The 17,035-nt window shown below is 35.2% G+C and overlaps 2 protein-coding genes across 4 annotated transcripts in view; one reads left to right on the top strand and one right to left on the bottom strand.

The window, feature by feature from the left end:
• Nucleotides 1-17,035, bottom strand: part of LOC108577129 (probable beta-hexosaminidase fdl) — a 66,537-nt gene that overhangs the window by 22,258 nt on the left and 27,244 nt on the right. For 2 of the 3 annotated variants that reach the window (XM_017940231.1, XM_017940233.1), the window contains exon 1: nucleotides 16,379-16,440. The exons of the other annotated variant lie outside the window; for it this stretch is intronic. In XM_017940231.1, coding sequence (XP_017795720.1) covers nucleotides 16,379-16,416 — 38 coding nt within the window. In that variant the 5' untranslated portion in view covers nucleotides 16,417-16,440. Of the gene's footprint in view, nucleotides 1-16,378; nucleotides 16,441-17,035 lie in introns of those variants that run through there. 3 annotated transcript variants of the gene reach the window in all.
• The window catches only part of LOC108577130, a 19,405-nt gene continuing 7,950 nt past the window's right edge, over nucleotides 5,581-17,035 (top strand). Inside the window, exons 1-2 of the mRNA XM_017940234.1 lie at nucleotides 5,581-5,612; nucleotides 11,458-11,652. Coding sequence (XP_017795723.1) covers nucleotides 5,581-5,612; nucleotides 11,458-11,652 — 227 coding nt within the window. The remainder of the gene's footprint in view (nucleotides 5,613-11,457; nucleotides 11,653-17,035) is intronic.

The raw sequence follows: 17,035 nt of genomic DNA, 5'->3' as shown, positions 1-17,035 counted from the left end.
TGGTTATAAGGTATAATCTTCCTATGCGAAAATATACTTTTCTTATGGAATAGAATTAACCCTTGTGCGGAAATTGGGTCAACTGGACCCAAAATCAAGTCACAAATTAGTTCCTCTCTGTTATTAAATGTACCATTTGAACTGAAAATTTTTTTGTATCCTTAAATAATCTTTACGGAAAAGAATAAAATCTGTACGATTATTTCAATGGAAGCCAATTATATTTTTCATACACGCTTATGGAATTTATGAGTCAATTTGATCCAATATATCTTTTGTTGTATATACTTTTGCCTCGAACGCGTTTGATTTTTTGTTATAGATATTATAAATCAAGAGGCAGCTCTATAGTATACCTCGATGTAACCGATCGCGAGAAGGAAACATTTGATGGTCCCGCCAAAAATCAGCAAAGCAAGCGACGATATTTCGCATTATTTCAATGTAATAGAAAAATTATACGGTACAAGTTTAGTGAATCGTTAGAATATTAAGCCGTAATAATCACACGAACTGAGGTTTATTTTTTTATATTCATCTCTTGTAAATATATGATATTGGGTCAAATTTGGGGTTAACACATTCGCAGCCGGCAATTTTTCCACTTTCCTAATACTGAAAGCCGGTTAAAACAAAAAAATTCAAAAATAGATTGCCACAGATTTCTGTCATTAATACAAGAATAAAAGTGATAACATTTTGTTTTCAAGAAAATCAAATGCAAAAAACCGTTAAATATGATAACTCAGCGGCAACCAAAGGAAGCTTACGAAATGACGTGAATTCACATCAGCGGCAACCAAGAAAGAGGAAAAATAACAAAAGTAGAAATAACAAAATTTTACTCCTTAACCCTTATGTCAATAACCGGGTAGGTACCCTTTTGCATGATTCTCACTTAAAATATTTGATCTTCCAGGTGAAAGATTTAAATATCCGGCCAGATCGTTGTTATTTCGCACATTTCCTATCCGTGTTTGCCTCAAGTTTAGAATTTTCTTATCAGAAAACTACTAAAATTGGACGATAAAGTAGACGGCAATTGTGGTTATTGACATAAGGGTTAAGAAAAGATCCATAAACAAAGGAAAAATCGATACCACAAAACCACCACTAACGAGAACCATCGTAATCTCTAAGCCCTCTGTTAGCAACTACGAACAACTATTCACCATATTACACACTTACAGCCTAACTCTTGCTTTAATACAGGCTAGGAAGATATCGCACCTTGGCCCTGTTCGTCTACGTCCCAGTTCCACGTCAGTGGCGCGGCTCGTCCTGCCACGCGAGGCGTCGCGACGCGTCCGCGGCGTGCGCCGGTGGCGAGCGTCGCGGCGTCGCCTGGACTCGTAGCCAGGCAACGCGCATAAAATGACCAGCGTAATAGTTTGAAACGAAACGGTCGCGGGAGCGGATCGAGATTCTCGATCACCAACCACGATTTTTCCCCGTTTTATTTTCTTTGTTTATTTGTTTTTGAGGCATCCTCGCCGATCCCCTATTGTCGCCGTCGTCGTCGACGTCGAGACGCTCGATGGAGAACCAGAGGGATCGAGGAATACCGAGGGAACGCTCGTACGTACAAGTCGTGCACGCTTTACGCCGCGTTTCCATCGATTCGCTTATGTTCGCTGGCCGAGGATCGAATTCGTTTAGGTGTCCATTTCTCACGAAGAAAAAGAAACTTCTATGGATAACAAAGGAAGTAGAAATTTTCATCAACGAGTGGTTACAGTATATCGAAGGATATTTAAGGGATTGATTTTCGTAATTTTGGAGATGGAGTAAATGTGTGTTTAACCCTTTCACACGGTAGAGAGAACGACGGTGAGGAATAACTTTGAAAATAGTGTATCATTTTCCGATCGGTTGGTTTATGAAAATTTTAGTTGTCAGATGTCAGATACACTTTAACGACTATGTTGCGTGTGATAAAATTTATGACGTGAAATGTACAGTTTCGTACCTGACAAACTTGCTGGGGTCGTGAACTTTGAAAATAGTGTATCATTTTCCGATCGGTTGGTTTATGAAAATTTTAGTTGTCAGATGTAAAAATACGTAGCTTCGATACACTTTAACGACTATGTTGCGTGTGATAAAATTTATGACGTGAAATGTACAGTTTCGTACCTGACAAACTTACTGGGGTCGTACTTGTACTATTCTGTGAAAGGGTTGAAGGGTTATGCGTTGAGAAGTTTGCGCAGTTTATTCAGAAAGCTAATTTCCTCTGTAAAAATTACAATAATACAGTCTCGATCGATTTTGTTTTTCTTCATTTTGCTTTGAATACGTATTATTTAAAACAGTTCACGGTAACAATAGGATAATATGAAAACCTAGACGAGCAAGAACTTAAAGAACTGCAGTATTTTTCACATCAATTACTCCTTTGAAACTCGATTCTAATTAATCGTTAGACTACCTCGTTTAACTATGATGCAGTTGTGCAAGCTTAGAGTTATTGAGTGGGTTAACTAGTTACGTAAAGTCATTCAAATGGATCATTCTTTCATTATTTTCAGCATGATGAATTTTCACTGAGGCTATACACGGTGTGCTAATAGTAGAAGGCTTTGAAAAATTTCGTTTCGGTGTGAAAGAGACTTTAGACGAGGTAAAAGTGAACACGAAGGGACACGAAATTACGAGGAAGCAGATTTAATGGAAGCTCGATGACAGTAATTATCCGTGATGATTTGATTGCGCTCGATAGATCGTCGAGGAAATATTCCTGCATGCTATAGTTCTCGCACATAACTGCACAATGATTTTTTTCTCTTTTTTCGGTTTATCTATTCTGCATAAAAAAAAAAAAAAACAAGAACAAATTACAGGAAATATAGGAAAAGAATTATTTCCTAATTTTACGAATTGGACAAGTTTACCGTTTAGTATTTGTGGTGTTTTTAACGTTCGATTTAATTTTAGCCAAGTTTATTCACTTTTTTCCCCTGTTTGGTGTTAAAAAGAAAAGGTCACCACCTTTCGTTTCGTCCCCAGTTAGGCTAAAAGTTTCGTCGATTGAGTAGGCTAGGCATAAATCGATCGTATACACCCGTGAAGGACGAAACAAATGGCGCAAGAACTATAGAGAAGCTACGCTCGCTCGAATATTTACCTTATACCCTGTACACCAACCATTTTTTACCCGTGTTCTTTGTTTCTTTTTTTCCAAACATCTGCAACTTCATTCCAAGGAAAGACGTGTCTTTCAAACGTCTATCAAATTCGAAATCGAACGGCATAATTTTCCTCCGTAGAACAAACAGACGGACAACTGTAACACTGGCTACACTCTGAATAAATAATCAGAAGTAATCACGCAATGCTATCTAATATTTGAAAACACGTTTTATGAACATGTGTATACAGTGTATCCCATAAGTTTCGCCAGTGTGTTCTACGACTAAAAATAAGATGAAAATATCGTGTAAAGAAAGTCCGTAAATGCCTTATTAAAAAGTTACAAGAAAAATATGAATCGTGAAAAAAACACTGCTATAGTTTGTATTTCGTAAGTGTTGCGCGTTTATCGATACAGGCCTGATGTTGACGTAATATTGAACTTTTTCTTTTTATTTAATGCTGTGAAGCCCGATACAGAATTATTAGCAATATGGAACTTATTGTAAGCCAAATTTCGTCGCAACTTTGTCCAATTTCGTCAAATGTAATGTTGATTCTTTCGATTAATTCTTTTAGAGTTCTTCGTAAATAAGAATCTAGAATCTAACGTATCCTTTCTGTCGTTTCTAATTTTTGTTATAATTTTTTAACAAAGCATTTGTACCGGTGATTATGAAAATGGTCTAACAATTATCTTATACAATTATGCCTCACTTTTTGTAAATCAAAAACCTAAAAAAATTGAATTTATTGTTTATTTTGTGTTGCGTCGATCTTTTCGTACAAAAGAGAGTTGTACATTACAGCAAGAGCAAGTGGTTTGCGTATGTTTTATTACGCAATGAAAAACTATATTTTTTTAATACACCCAAAGGGAAAATTCGAAATATCTCGAAAGGAAAAATACACGACTTTGGCCACTTTCATAATTACCGACACATTTACGAACTTATTTTCAGGTGACATTTTACTCTTACCTTCTGTAAATAGCTATAGAACACGCTGGCTAAGTTTGCACGAAAACCTACGGGACACCCGGTATACAGTAGAGGAACACGAAAGTATTTGAATAATTTGCATTTGAAATGACTATTATATTAATAAATGAGATATCTGATTTCTGGAAGTTTGAAAACAGGTCGCAGTTAGCGTACATCGAATTAACATTGTTTAAGAGCCAAATGAAAAATTTGCACACGCACGGTATCTCGATAAACACGACTGGCTATTTTAATATCGTGTCAAGGAGTTAATTATGCATGCTTGTATCCAAGATCAAGCTTCGTTTCCCATTGGGAGAAGGCGCGAGCGCATACGAAACTGGGACGTGTTTTAATTTCCACGTGAAATTCCTCGCGTTCAATCGAAGCCTTCCATTCACCTCGCGCAAATACTAATTTCTTCTGTCGCTGTATCGGTTTTTCTCCAGGCCACCGCGGATCATTAACTTCTGTCGAGGCTGTTTTAATCGATTCTCCTTCTGTTTGACTAAATGACAGAACTTAATCGAATGCTTTATCTGTTTCGTATCGTGAAAATATTCTGGAGAGTTAAAATTTCTCGAGGAAATTACAATCTCCGAAGGGGAAGTATCGTTGCCACATAATTACAACATTCCTCGAAGATTTTATCTGCAATACAATTTACATAAGAATTCTTTATTACGACGATTGAAGATATGAGAATGAAAACCGGGTAAAGACTTCTTTGCCGATAAACATTGAATAAACAATACTTGTGGATTTTTTAAATATTCTTTAGAGGAAAATGTTCAGCCTGAATTTAAACATTTTTCTACTTTTTAGAAATATTTATCTGTGAAATTCTCTTCACACTTTAACTTTCGGTAATTTAAATATTAGCTTCTGACACTGACATTCCTTACCTTCTTCACTACACATATTTTCTCGAAACCACAAAAGTGAGAAATTTAAGCATTTCTTAACACGTTTTAATTTTCACACCTGGTTACTACTTCTTAGAGATATTCACCTGAAAAATTCACCTGGCTTGCTTCATTTTTGAAAATACTCCTCTCACCATACATTCACCGCTAACTTCCAGCAATTTAAATATTAGCTTTTAACTCGAACATTCTTTACCTTCTTCGCCGCAAGTATTTCCTCGAAGAGAGACCTTACAAAAATATCGTCACGCTGAATCGTAAAAGTGAGAAATTCGCGTTCGCTGTTCGCCAAATATTCACGTAGGAACGCGGACCAACAGGTTGGAGCGGTGCACAGGGAGAAGGATGGATCAAAGGCTAAAAAGAGACGTATTAAAATTGCGCAGGTAGAGTCCGAGGTATGCGAGAAAAACGAGCATTTCGATTGAGGAAACCCTGGAGGATTGAAGGCCGAATAATTCGATGCAAATTCACTGGGGAGGCATCGAGAGGATCCTTACCAAACCTCGAATATAACGTGAACCGGGACACGTTCGAAAATGTCCCAAGACTCGAATCCACGTACGAAAAGGTAAGAGGTTGACTTTAGCCTAGGAATTCTCAGAAAGGGCGTGATCAATAAGCAACGACGATGCTCGAAAAGGTCCCTGCGTTACTTCACCCCCTGGAGTCCCCATCGACCTAGAAACATTTTTGTTATAGTGTCATGGATCTGATGGTAATAATTAGTATATTCAACCTTCGTACGGAGTTTGTAAAGTTACACGAATAAGTAACTATGGGTCAAATTTGACCCAATATCATAAAAAAAAAAAAAATAAACCTCAGTTTATGTAATTATTACGGCTCGATATTGTAATAATTTATTAAACTTGTACAATATAATTTTAATATTATATTGAAATTATGTGAAATATTGTCGCTTGCCTTGCCGATCCTTGGCGAGACGATAAAACCATTTCTTTTCGTGTTCGGCCACATCGAGGTATTGTATGAGCACGTCATAATATATTTAGAGTTGTCCCTTGATTTCTAATATCTAGAATTATTACGTTCAATTCCTATGCGTTCAGCTAAAGGAAGGCTGTCTAAACTACTTCTCTTTCTCCTGTAATCTTCTTCTACATTAGTCACATCGTCAAAAGTACCTTCGCCATATTACAAATTTTGTTATTTATCGAATTACAAATACTGCTAGAAATATAAATAGGTATTGCAAATATTTTGTTGGCACGCCATTAAACAAAAAAACAAATTATACTTCGAAGCTGTTTCGAATGTAAAGAGTAACGTATTGCATGGGTCGTTGGAAGACTCGAACTGAACTCACGATGGCTGTATGTATTACGGAAAATAGAAAAGTATACATATAGCGCTCGAGACAAAAGTACATACAACAAAAGATATATTGGATCAAATTAACTCATAAATTCCATAAGTGTGTATGAAAAATATAATTGGTTTCCATTAAAAAAATCGTACAAATTTTGTTCTTGTTTTTCATAAACGTTATTAATGCTTATTAGATATTTAAGGATATAAAAAAGTTTCAATCCAAATCGTACATTTAATAACCGGGAAGAAAGAATTTGTGACTTGATTTTCGGTGAAATTGACACAATTTCCATACCAGGGTTAAGTACACTCCCGTTTTTAAGTATCGCGACACTTATTTAACGTGAACTAAATCTAAACAGTCATTAAGAAATTATTATTTGTACTGATATATCGTCGCAATAATACTACCGCTAGATAATTCATACTCCATTCGTAAGTTCTTAAAGAAAAAAGGCAATAATTAAATTTTGATTTCGTTGCACTACCTTTCCTAATTTTCGTAAATTCACATTTTTTGGATAAGTGTATCAGAAGTTGTATTTTCTTTGAAACTGTGGTATGCTAAAAGTGGACAACTACAGTAGCATTTGGAAATATTACATACGGATAAGCTTAGAATTCGGTTTTTCTGCTAGTGAATTTAAGATATTTCGTTGTAGCATTACGGTGACGATGTGATACTAACTTTGCTGAAGAAATGTAATTTGAATTGAGTAATACTTTCCGTACGAACATAATAGGTGTCATAATAGTTATGAACGGCAGTGTACACACCTGCATATTAAACGTGATCGTACTACACGTGTACAGGTTTATTAACGTATTTTAATTCGTGTAATTTTTAGTACTCGTGGGACTTGTGTATTTAAAGATCTCTATTTCACTTGTATTTGTCTCTTTTTTATCTCTGTTCCCGGTCTATTATGTCGAAATTTAGTCTTATCTGCAACCTGGCAATTTGTAACGCCACATTTTGTTTCCGCAAATTACTCGGGTAAATATACTTAACGACTTGAATATCAATTTATTATATAAAAAATTAGACGAATTAAAATACGGACACCTACTTAAATACACGTGAAACAGAAATCTCTAAATACTCGGGTAACACGTGTACTAAAAACACGTTAATTTACGTGTTCACGTGTACATATGCAGAATAAATATCGATAATTTAAATCGATCGATACAAAATTAATCCAATAATCAAATATATTGCTACAATCAATTTGGGAATTTATGATTGTAAAAAATATACATTATTGAAAATAAGTATCGATAACCTCGATTAAATTATAATCGTAAAAATATCGATCGATACAAAGTTTAATTCCTTAATACACGTGATATGTGTATCTTTAGTACATGTTCAACGCCACGATCTCTACTGTTCGTTCAAAATAAGAATAACCTCGCTCTCGGACCGATTTTCGTCCGTTCTGCGCATAGACACAGAGCGTAGCAGACGGTAAGACGGAGAAAAACGTAGGCGGTTAAGTGGGGGGTTTGGACGTTCTAGTGGTTCTAGCCCTGCCTTAGGCGCGTCCCATGCGCGAAATGAGGTTATTCTTATTTCGAACGAAGAGTAGTAATAATCGCTGGAAGATTACAATTGTCGAATTGTTTTCACTTACAAGGGAACTTCGGTAACCCGAAATATCCGATTTTTTTGAAACTTTGTGGGTTTGTAGGGGAACTCGGGTAATTTTTATTATGTTATATTATAATTTTTAATATGTTAATATTATCGGATAATGTGATATTTAAATAATTTTAATTGATACGTGCTTTGTGTGCTGTCATCGTTGCACTTGGAACGATGCGTTATCAGGTACCAAGTATGTGTGCGAATCTTTGGTATTTTTCTTTTATCTTTTTTTTTGGTATTTTGGTATTTATCTGCATTTATCTGACATATTTTTCGATATGATAGAAAATTTAAAATTTTTCACAACGGTAGTGGAAGATTTTTTATTTAAGAAAAGAATTTTTATTAATTTAATAGCGCAGTCTTATAAAGCATAAAAAGCCATTAAATTTTTATTATAAACAGTTTTTTATATCTACTACAGTTTTAAAGATATACAGGGAAATAGGGTAACACTTATCTTCATTCAAGGGTTGTTTGCGCCCCGAAGAACCGAAATTGAGCCAAAAAAAAATTGCCCGATACTTCTCTTGAGGTCCCCTACAAACCCACAAAGTTTCAAAAAAATCGGACGTTTCGGGTTACCGAAGTTCCCTTGTTAGACCCATAAATCCTAAGTTTTATACAGGGTGGATCATAAATCGCTGGAACATTTCAAAAATGAATAACTTTTTCTTCTATAATGGTAATTGATATAGTTTACTCAATTTTAGTAATAAAGTTTATTAAATCTGTAAATGGTAAAACGATTTATGGGCCACTCTGTATAAATACTGTTAACGAGGAAGATTCGAAGGTGAATTGTCATTTCTTTACTTCTACCTTTTAGGGATATTTTTTAATAAAGTATTATACGTAGTATGATTTTTACGTATTATCGTTACATGAAATTCTAACTCACAGAAATGAGGCAGTTTCCTACAGAACACATACCAATAACAACTTCTAATCTTTTCTGCAACAGGAACCTCCAACGAATCTTATCGAAAGTAACTACGAAAATCTTGAACGTTGTACCCGAAACTAGATAAAATAAAACCACAAAAATTCTTAACAGATAAGATCGTACGAAATGTTTCAAGTTACATACCAGCCAAAAGTTTCGAATCGCTTATATTAAGTCTGTTGCCAATTTTTCATGGAAAGGTGCAAAAATCAAAAGCAATTTACTTCGAAAACTTTTATAACTTTTTTCTAAAGATCTTTGCATAATTTGCAACGCCTAGTGGTCTGAAACTTTTCAACGGCAACGTGTATGCCAAGAATCCTGGAAATTCCAACGATATTTGCACAACGTGTGACTTGAACGTGAAACTGAGAATAGGAAATCATACAACTTCTTATTGTAATGGAATCATTCCTATAAATGATCAAATCGTGGCAGTCGAATTTTAATTCCTGAGCATCTGTATTATTTTTTTTCTTTATACAGTATATTTTCTTACATCAACTGTTATCATAGTATTTCCAAAAACAAACCATTTTGTAAAGATCCAGAAAATAATATAACAACGAATGAAAAGAAGTGTACCGAATTAAGCGGTAAAAATCGTATTTAATATTTTTCTCTACGTCAATTTTGTTTTCGAATTATTCTAATTAATAGTCTGCCAGCCCCGAAGTTTTAAAAGTGATTTCGACAGTGCTATAGCATTTGGATCCACGCCTATTGGGTCATGTAATACATCGTTGTAAAGCGTATGAGTAGAGTCCAACACGGGTGGTCATTGCTACCGCAAATGTCCCATTCCGAAAATATAAGTGAAATTAGGATACAGTGAAAAAAATTCATTTCTTTTTTTTTTGCAAAAAGATCATTTTTCTTACGGATACATTTGTCATTACGAATATTTAGGCGTGAACGGAGACCTTATACAACTATGTAATCTATATAATAGATTTACACTTTTCGATCCATATTTTCTAAATGGGACATTCACGGTAGCAATGACCACCTATGTTGGACTCATACGCTTTCCAACGATGTATCATACGACCCAATAGGCGTGGACCGAAATACTATAGTGCAGCCGTGATTTCACCCACTAAACATGAATATTAGTAGGTAAACAAAATATGTGTCAAATATTTTCGAAATCCCTAGTTGTATGGAAAATTTTGTCAAAATCGGGGTGCATCAGTTTATATTCCTCGTTAGGCTACATTCATAATTACCGGTATGCGGTGTGGTTCGCCTAACGTGACCATCTCAATTATTTTCATCATTAGTGGATCGATTAAATTTTTTTTTGTCACAGAGGATACAGACGTTTCAGAGGATCTTTGATGTGACGACATTAGATTTTTTCTGTTTTTTTTTAAAATAAGTTTTAAAGGCCACGTTCAATTTTTTTATGTGTAACCCTATAGTTTCTTTTTTCCTTTTTTTTTTTGTCTATTAGCTAGCAGGCATTGAGACAAATTCAACGACCACAATATAATACATTTTTTTATATATAAAATTTATACGTAAAAACATTAAACGTTATCTTAAAGACTTATTTAAACAAAGGACACAGGAAAAATCTAAGGATAGGTTGGAGATCCTTAGAAACTGTATCCTCTATGACAAACAAAATTTTTAGTGGTCTACTAATAATGAAAACAATTGAGATGAGCAGGTTAGGCGAACCACCCAGTATATTAAGTCATCCTATAACTTCGTGCCGAATTTTATAATTTAGATCAATATTTTCAACGAACCTTTAAATTTGATAAAGGAAAAAAGAAAGCGTAAGCGCTTTCTCATTCCACATTTTTTGTTTTTGTTAAGGCTATTATGTCGTCGCTGTAGAATTTTCATGGATTTTCATTAAAATATTTTTCACTTTCGGCACGAACTTATGGGATAACCGAATACACTACCGCTGATAAGTTTAATCTCGTAATGCGAAACTGCAATGTAACGTAATTCAATTCAATTCATTTCGCCGATGAAATTCCAATTCCGTTTATCAAATTCAAAGTGTTACATCGAACTCAACAGAGTGAAGTTATAATTCTCGTCTAATTCCGGCTTAATTCTTTTTCTACAGTTACCTTTCAGTTTCACTGATATTTTTTAACGAATGCTGTTAGAAGGATTCTCTACACTTCCTGTGTATCTCTGTTGTAAACGGTGTCGCAGTTTTTAACTGTAAGTAACAAATTACAAGTGTATCGTATAAATTGTGCAACAGTTCTTTTTCTAGAATGAAACGTTCTAAAATATGAAATCTAAGTCTAACAGATGCGATTAAACTTTCGAGCTGTAGTGTATATTTGCAAGCGATAAAGACCGTGTCGACACGTTCGCTGCCACCGAATATCGACAGCCCGCTGGACGATACACTATCGACCGCACATGCTGCGTCGGTGGCAGTGAACGTGTTAAATAGCTGAAATAAATTAGAAAAAAAAAAAAACGAAAGAAAAACGACGACTGTTTCAGAACGACATTTCGTCGAACGATGACGGTACTGGCCACAGTCGAGGCTACTTCCAACAAACGTAACAACACGAACGTGTACGACGACGTCGCCATTTTACCTGGATATAATGTCACCACGACAGCAAGCGGCGCGGCCAGCAAGACGAGCCACTTCGACACCGATTTGCATGGGAATGTTAACATTCTTCTAGGCGGGTGAGTAGCCTCTCATCGGCCTCTCGACGTGTCGATACTCAATATCGAACGGTCGATTCTCGATCGACCACGCGTCATTTCCGCGTACGTTTCGTTCGTGGCTTTCAGCGACTTTCTACCGTGACTTGCCTGAAGGAAACGTTATCGCGTCTTCGATATTTATTCGAGTGGAATTGGAGTGATAATATTTGTTTGGGGAATATCAGAAATCAGTATTTCGTTTGTGAGCCTTGTGTGCTTTGGTTTTGGTGAGGACACTTTTTAGATTAGACACGTTATTAATCTGCAAAGTAAATTTGTCATAGAAATAAGTTTCATGGAGTTGTAAGACACGGTTCAATTTTTTTTTTCTGAGAATTATTTTTTTTTTGAGAATCGAAAGATTCATTTAGAGAGTAATTATTTCGAATTGTTCCCTTTTCAAACTGACTGTTAGTTTTTCGAATTTAATTCGTTCATTTTTATAGCCACTTTTGTGTTCTTTAGTTTAGCGAAGGCAACTTTTATCGATTGAATATTATTAATCGATGAAATAATTTGTAATATAAATAACTTCCATGGAACTGTAAGGCAAGTTTCGTTTTTTCTGAAAGATAATTATTTCGATTCCTTCTTAACAATTAAAAAATTCATTTAGACATTAATTTTCCAAACTGATCGTTATTTTCTCCAACCTGTTTCTCATAACCATCCTGCGCTATAAACGACTGCGAAGACCTTCCCTCCAGGTACTTTTATTTTGAAACGCTTCATTAATTGTATCGACCCGACGTGTTGCGTAATAACGGGCGACGTAAATACGCTTTATTTAAAATTTAAATATCGTCCGTACGTTAACATAAGAGGATATAAAGAAGCTTCTACCTAGCCTGGAGGATCAAGAATCTACCAGCAGAAATTTGCATAGTCGCCTTCTTTTTTTTTTTGCCCGATATTTAAATTGGGAGCAACGTTAATCACCGTGCAGCGTCTCCTTGCTTAATTAAAGTCCACGGAACTTTCTTGCCGCCACGAGCCTCAGAGCAAAGAAAAGATAACATCCGGTAAGAATGGCCTAGCCTCCTTTCTATGTCATAGAACGTATTTACCGAGTAAACCACTAGATCAGTGTTTCTCAAACTCGATTAGCATAAGGAGCGGGACTTCGGCCGTTTTAGCTGAAGTTTTCACGCTTCACAACTAACAAGAATAATTCATAGACGGGCACTCTTTCTTCTTTTTTGAGAAACTGCAGCCGCGTGAAATTTTCAGATTGAGAAACTTCAGAAAATCTTCAGAAAATCGTGGAATAATTTACCGTAGAGCAAGGGTAGAGATATTTTCAGTAGACAGACAAATATTTACCGAAGTAAAGTAAACACGTTCTTTTTAAACGGATAGTATAGGTAAATATAGGTTAGGTGTCTCTAAGGGATACATTTCCGGTGGAAATTTAACATACACTTTGGTAATTTTTTAGTTTAAAATGAAATTTTTGAAAGTCGACCCTTTTTACATGTGTCACTTCAAATGTTGAAGTTATATCTTAAGAAATGGAACTTTTCTCCACGGAAGACGGAAATAAAGACATATTTGGATTTTCACTTCGGTTACGAGATGTAGACAATTCAGCATGCGTTGAATATGTAAAATCAGTGAGCGTCAATTTTTGCACTAGGAAACGAAATTTTCTCACGCAATATTCAAAAAAACGAAACTCAACATGCACAAAATTCTCGTTTCAATTGTTTAAAATCAAATCATCATGCATCATGTTCGGAAATGAAGGAACGAAACCTCGATTCCATCTTCGGTGAAATGAAACATATTTCATGCATTATGAAATTCACAGACGAATGATTTTCAGTACAATTTTCAAACAACTAAAATCTCCAGGTAACAAACTTAGAATGAAAAAAAAGGAAACGAAACATCACAAACCTTCGAACACCACTGAAAACAAAAGAAAGTTCGTAACGAACTTTTATCATGGATTAAACAAACGTCAGGTGAAGCATTTTTTCGCAAGAAACAGAGATTGTAGCCGCAATAATCGTCGAGACGGCTGTATTACGGTAATCTTGAACTCTGGGTTAGTCTGGTGAGGTCTAGCAAACTCAATGCCATCATTTTCATTCCGTTATTTCTTCAATTGTAAAAAGAACGCGTCAAATGAATTTTAATCTCACCTTGTCAATTTTATTAGGTTGGTGCATATGAAACTTTAGATACATTGTGTTTCTTCAAAAAATAATGTATTTAATCAAAATAATTTCCACACGATTCTATACACTTTTTCCAACGATTAACCAGTTTCACTATTCCACATTTTTAAAAATCGTGAGGATAATTTATTTGTTAAAAAACTGTTCAGATGTTTGAAGAAATGGTAATCTGCTGGGAAAAGATCGAGTGAATAGTGAAGGACGTGGCAAAATTTCATATTCCTTACCCTCGATTGTTTTCAATAATTTTTCTCAAAATGATATCATTCTAGGCAACCTAATATTATTCTTAAGAAAAATTCAATTTCTTCTATTCTCAAATGATTTTTTTATTATTCATTACACTTGTACTACAGGAAATTCCTGTTTTCTTGACTATGGTGTACAAAAATTTACGATCAAACATTTAATATATGGCACCGACACGCCAATTTCACCTGTTTCATCTACACCAACGCAATAAATTCCTTTTATCCTGAAATTCATCAATGAGATTTCAGTGGTTTAGGACTTTGAAGCAATGCAAAGAGAAAATAAAAGTTCTAAAATCACCAGACTAACGTTGGGCTTTAACCCATAACGACAGACATCTGTCTTTAAGCCATTACTACCACAAACCTATAGTCTCTCAGACTATTTGGCAATTTTGTTTTTTAACCCCTTAAACGTTATGGTTGATCATTGAAAGAGCAATTTACAGCGACACGAATTTTTCACAGGTAGCGTAGATACAATTCTTTTAAATATTCAACCCCCTATAACCCGATTTTTCTTCGTTCATGAGAAGAAAAATTGTTGTTAATTAGAACTTTTCGTTTTAATAGGAGAAAGAAGAATTAATAGTTATTGCAAAAAAAATTGTAATAGTACAATAATATGATACAATAATACAACAGTAAACAAAATCATACTCGTAAAATATATAGACACATGGTACGTAACTTCCAAATAGCGTTATAGAAGGTTAAAAGAATTGTACATAAGAAAAATGATAACACGATTATGAATATATTAGGTTGGTCCATAAGTTCGTGCTAATTATCGCTAATTATCCCTATCGGCTATGTTATATACGTTATTCGATAGCTTGTTCTCTTTTTCTGTGGTATCGTGAATTTTTTGCTTCTGTCCAAATAACTATAGAGTGTCAGATTAACAAAAATGCGTATTTCCAACATATTTTACTTTATGAGTTCAATCGTGGTTCTAAAGTTGCTGAAGCTGCCCATAGCATTTATACTGTCTACGAAAGAAGACATGTTATTAACAGAACAGTATAAAAATAGGCAAGTTTGTCATAAATGATGAGTCATGTTCTACCGTTTTAATTCGATAAGGAGCGTTTAGAAGCTCTGCTTTATAATGACAATCAACTGGTGAATTAGTCGAGAAGATGCACTGCTCTCATCAAACAGTGCTCCGCCATTTAAAGACAATGGGAAAACTGCAAAATCTTAGTTCATACATGTCACATCATCTGAGCCAAGAGAACAAAAACCAGGAAAAACCGCACGAACTTATGGACCAACATAACATGAGGAATGAAACGTGGAAAAATTTATTCTTTTGTGAGGTATACGAATATGTCCGTCATTCTCGCCTGTGTATTGGCTTTGGTCATGACGCATACATACGACATAACCGCTCAAGGGGTTGAATCACTATGTTGTAAAAGTAAATCTAACATTATTATTTCATTTAATCATACATAGGTATATTTGTTTGTTAAAGTTTGTTAAAGTTTAAAATTCTCAACTGGATTGCGATAGTAAAATAAAAATTCAGACTCGTCTCTCGAAGACGAGTGGTCTGTAATTAGGGATTAAATACGCGTCGTGTTTTAACCCTTTTAATCCCATTTTCGGTAGATTCGATTCACGTATGAAGAATCTTTCCGATTAGCTGTGGAAAATTTCCTCGAAATACACTGCTCGTTAAGAAAAATTGCAGCACCTAGAAATTGAGGTTGCACAAATCTGCAAATCACATTCCCTTTGAATATTCCAAGCAATATAATACGTAAATTTCAGATTTGTGTGATTTCATTTTTCAAGTTTTGAGAATTTTTTCGGCGTGCAGTGTATTTCGGACAATCTGGAAACTAGAAATTTTTTTAATAAAACCTTAGATCCTCCTTAGTTCCTCCCGTGGATTTCTAATAACACACCGTAGTATTACGCCGGGAAGAAAAGGGTTAAACACCGGTTCGCCAAAGTGTCGAGCTCGAGGAGCAAAAATCGCCTCGACGAGCCGTGAAATCGCAGACTGGTACTTTTTTATTCGCGCGAAACGACGAGCACTATCGCCTATAAAAGACAGCCGTCAGGTTTCTAACTTTAAAATAAAAAAGCGGGTCGTTAGAGGCGGTTCAAGGGATGAGTGAAAGCGACATTGCATTTCTAACTCGCTGCAGACTATTGTCGAACTTTGGACGGTTGTTTCTGTTGCTCATTATTTTTTTTTGTCGTTTCTCTTAGGTTAGGTTAGGCAAATCAATTTCTGGCTGGTGGTTTTTTACTCACTTTTCTAGGAGGAATCGCTTCCTTGATGGGTGTACCATGATTTAGCGGATAGTTTCGTTTTCTGTCGCCTATAATATAGAGGGTAGTTCGTTTAACTCGATCATCTTTGCAGCAAATTCAAATTCAAGAATATGTTTGTTTTTTTAAGGTAACGCTCTATTTGAAAGTATTCTTCTTAATGGAGAAGAATTAGAATGAAAATTTCGAGGGTCGTCGAGCTAAATGGGACACATATATTCGTTTCCTGTCGTCGATAACGTAGAGGGTGATTCGTTTAACTCGATCATCTTAGTGGCAAGTTCAAATTCAAGAATATGGTTTTCTTAAGGTAATGCTGTTTTTAAAGAATCCGAATTATAATGAAAATTTCAAGGGTGGTCGAGTTAAATGGGACACGTTAACGTATTGATTAAACTTCGTCCAGGTATTGGTGTTCTTAGAAGATTGAGCGGAAAAGAGGTGTGTTCTTGTGTGCAGGCTGAGTCACTGCAAATTGGCTCGTTAAATAGGAGAAAAATGTTTCACAGAATTATCTTGCGTATATATCCTTTTCAGTTAACGTTATACAATAACCATTATATTAACACATTGTTAATGTGTTCTACAGTTGTTCGATAAATTTCCATCTTCGCTATCTCAGTTCAAATATCCTTCGAC

The sequence above is a fragment of the Habropoda laboriosa genome, unplaced genomic scaffold, assembly GCF_001263275.1.
Source record: "Habropoda laboriosa isolate 0110345459 unplaced genomic scaffold, ASM126327v1 scaffold598, whole genome shotgun sequence".
NCBI classification, from domain to species: Eukaryota; Metazoa; Arthropoda; class Insecta; order Hymenoptera; family Apidae; genus Habropoda; species Habropoda laboriosa.
The sequence above is the reverse complement of the archived record's forward strand: the minus strand, read 5'-3'. Positions and strand labels throughout refer to the sequence as shown.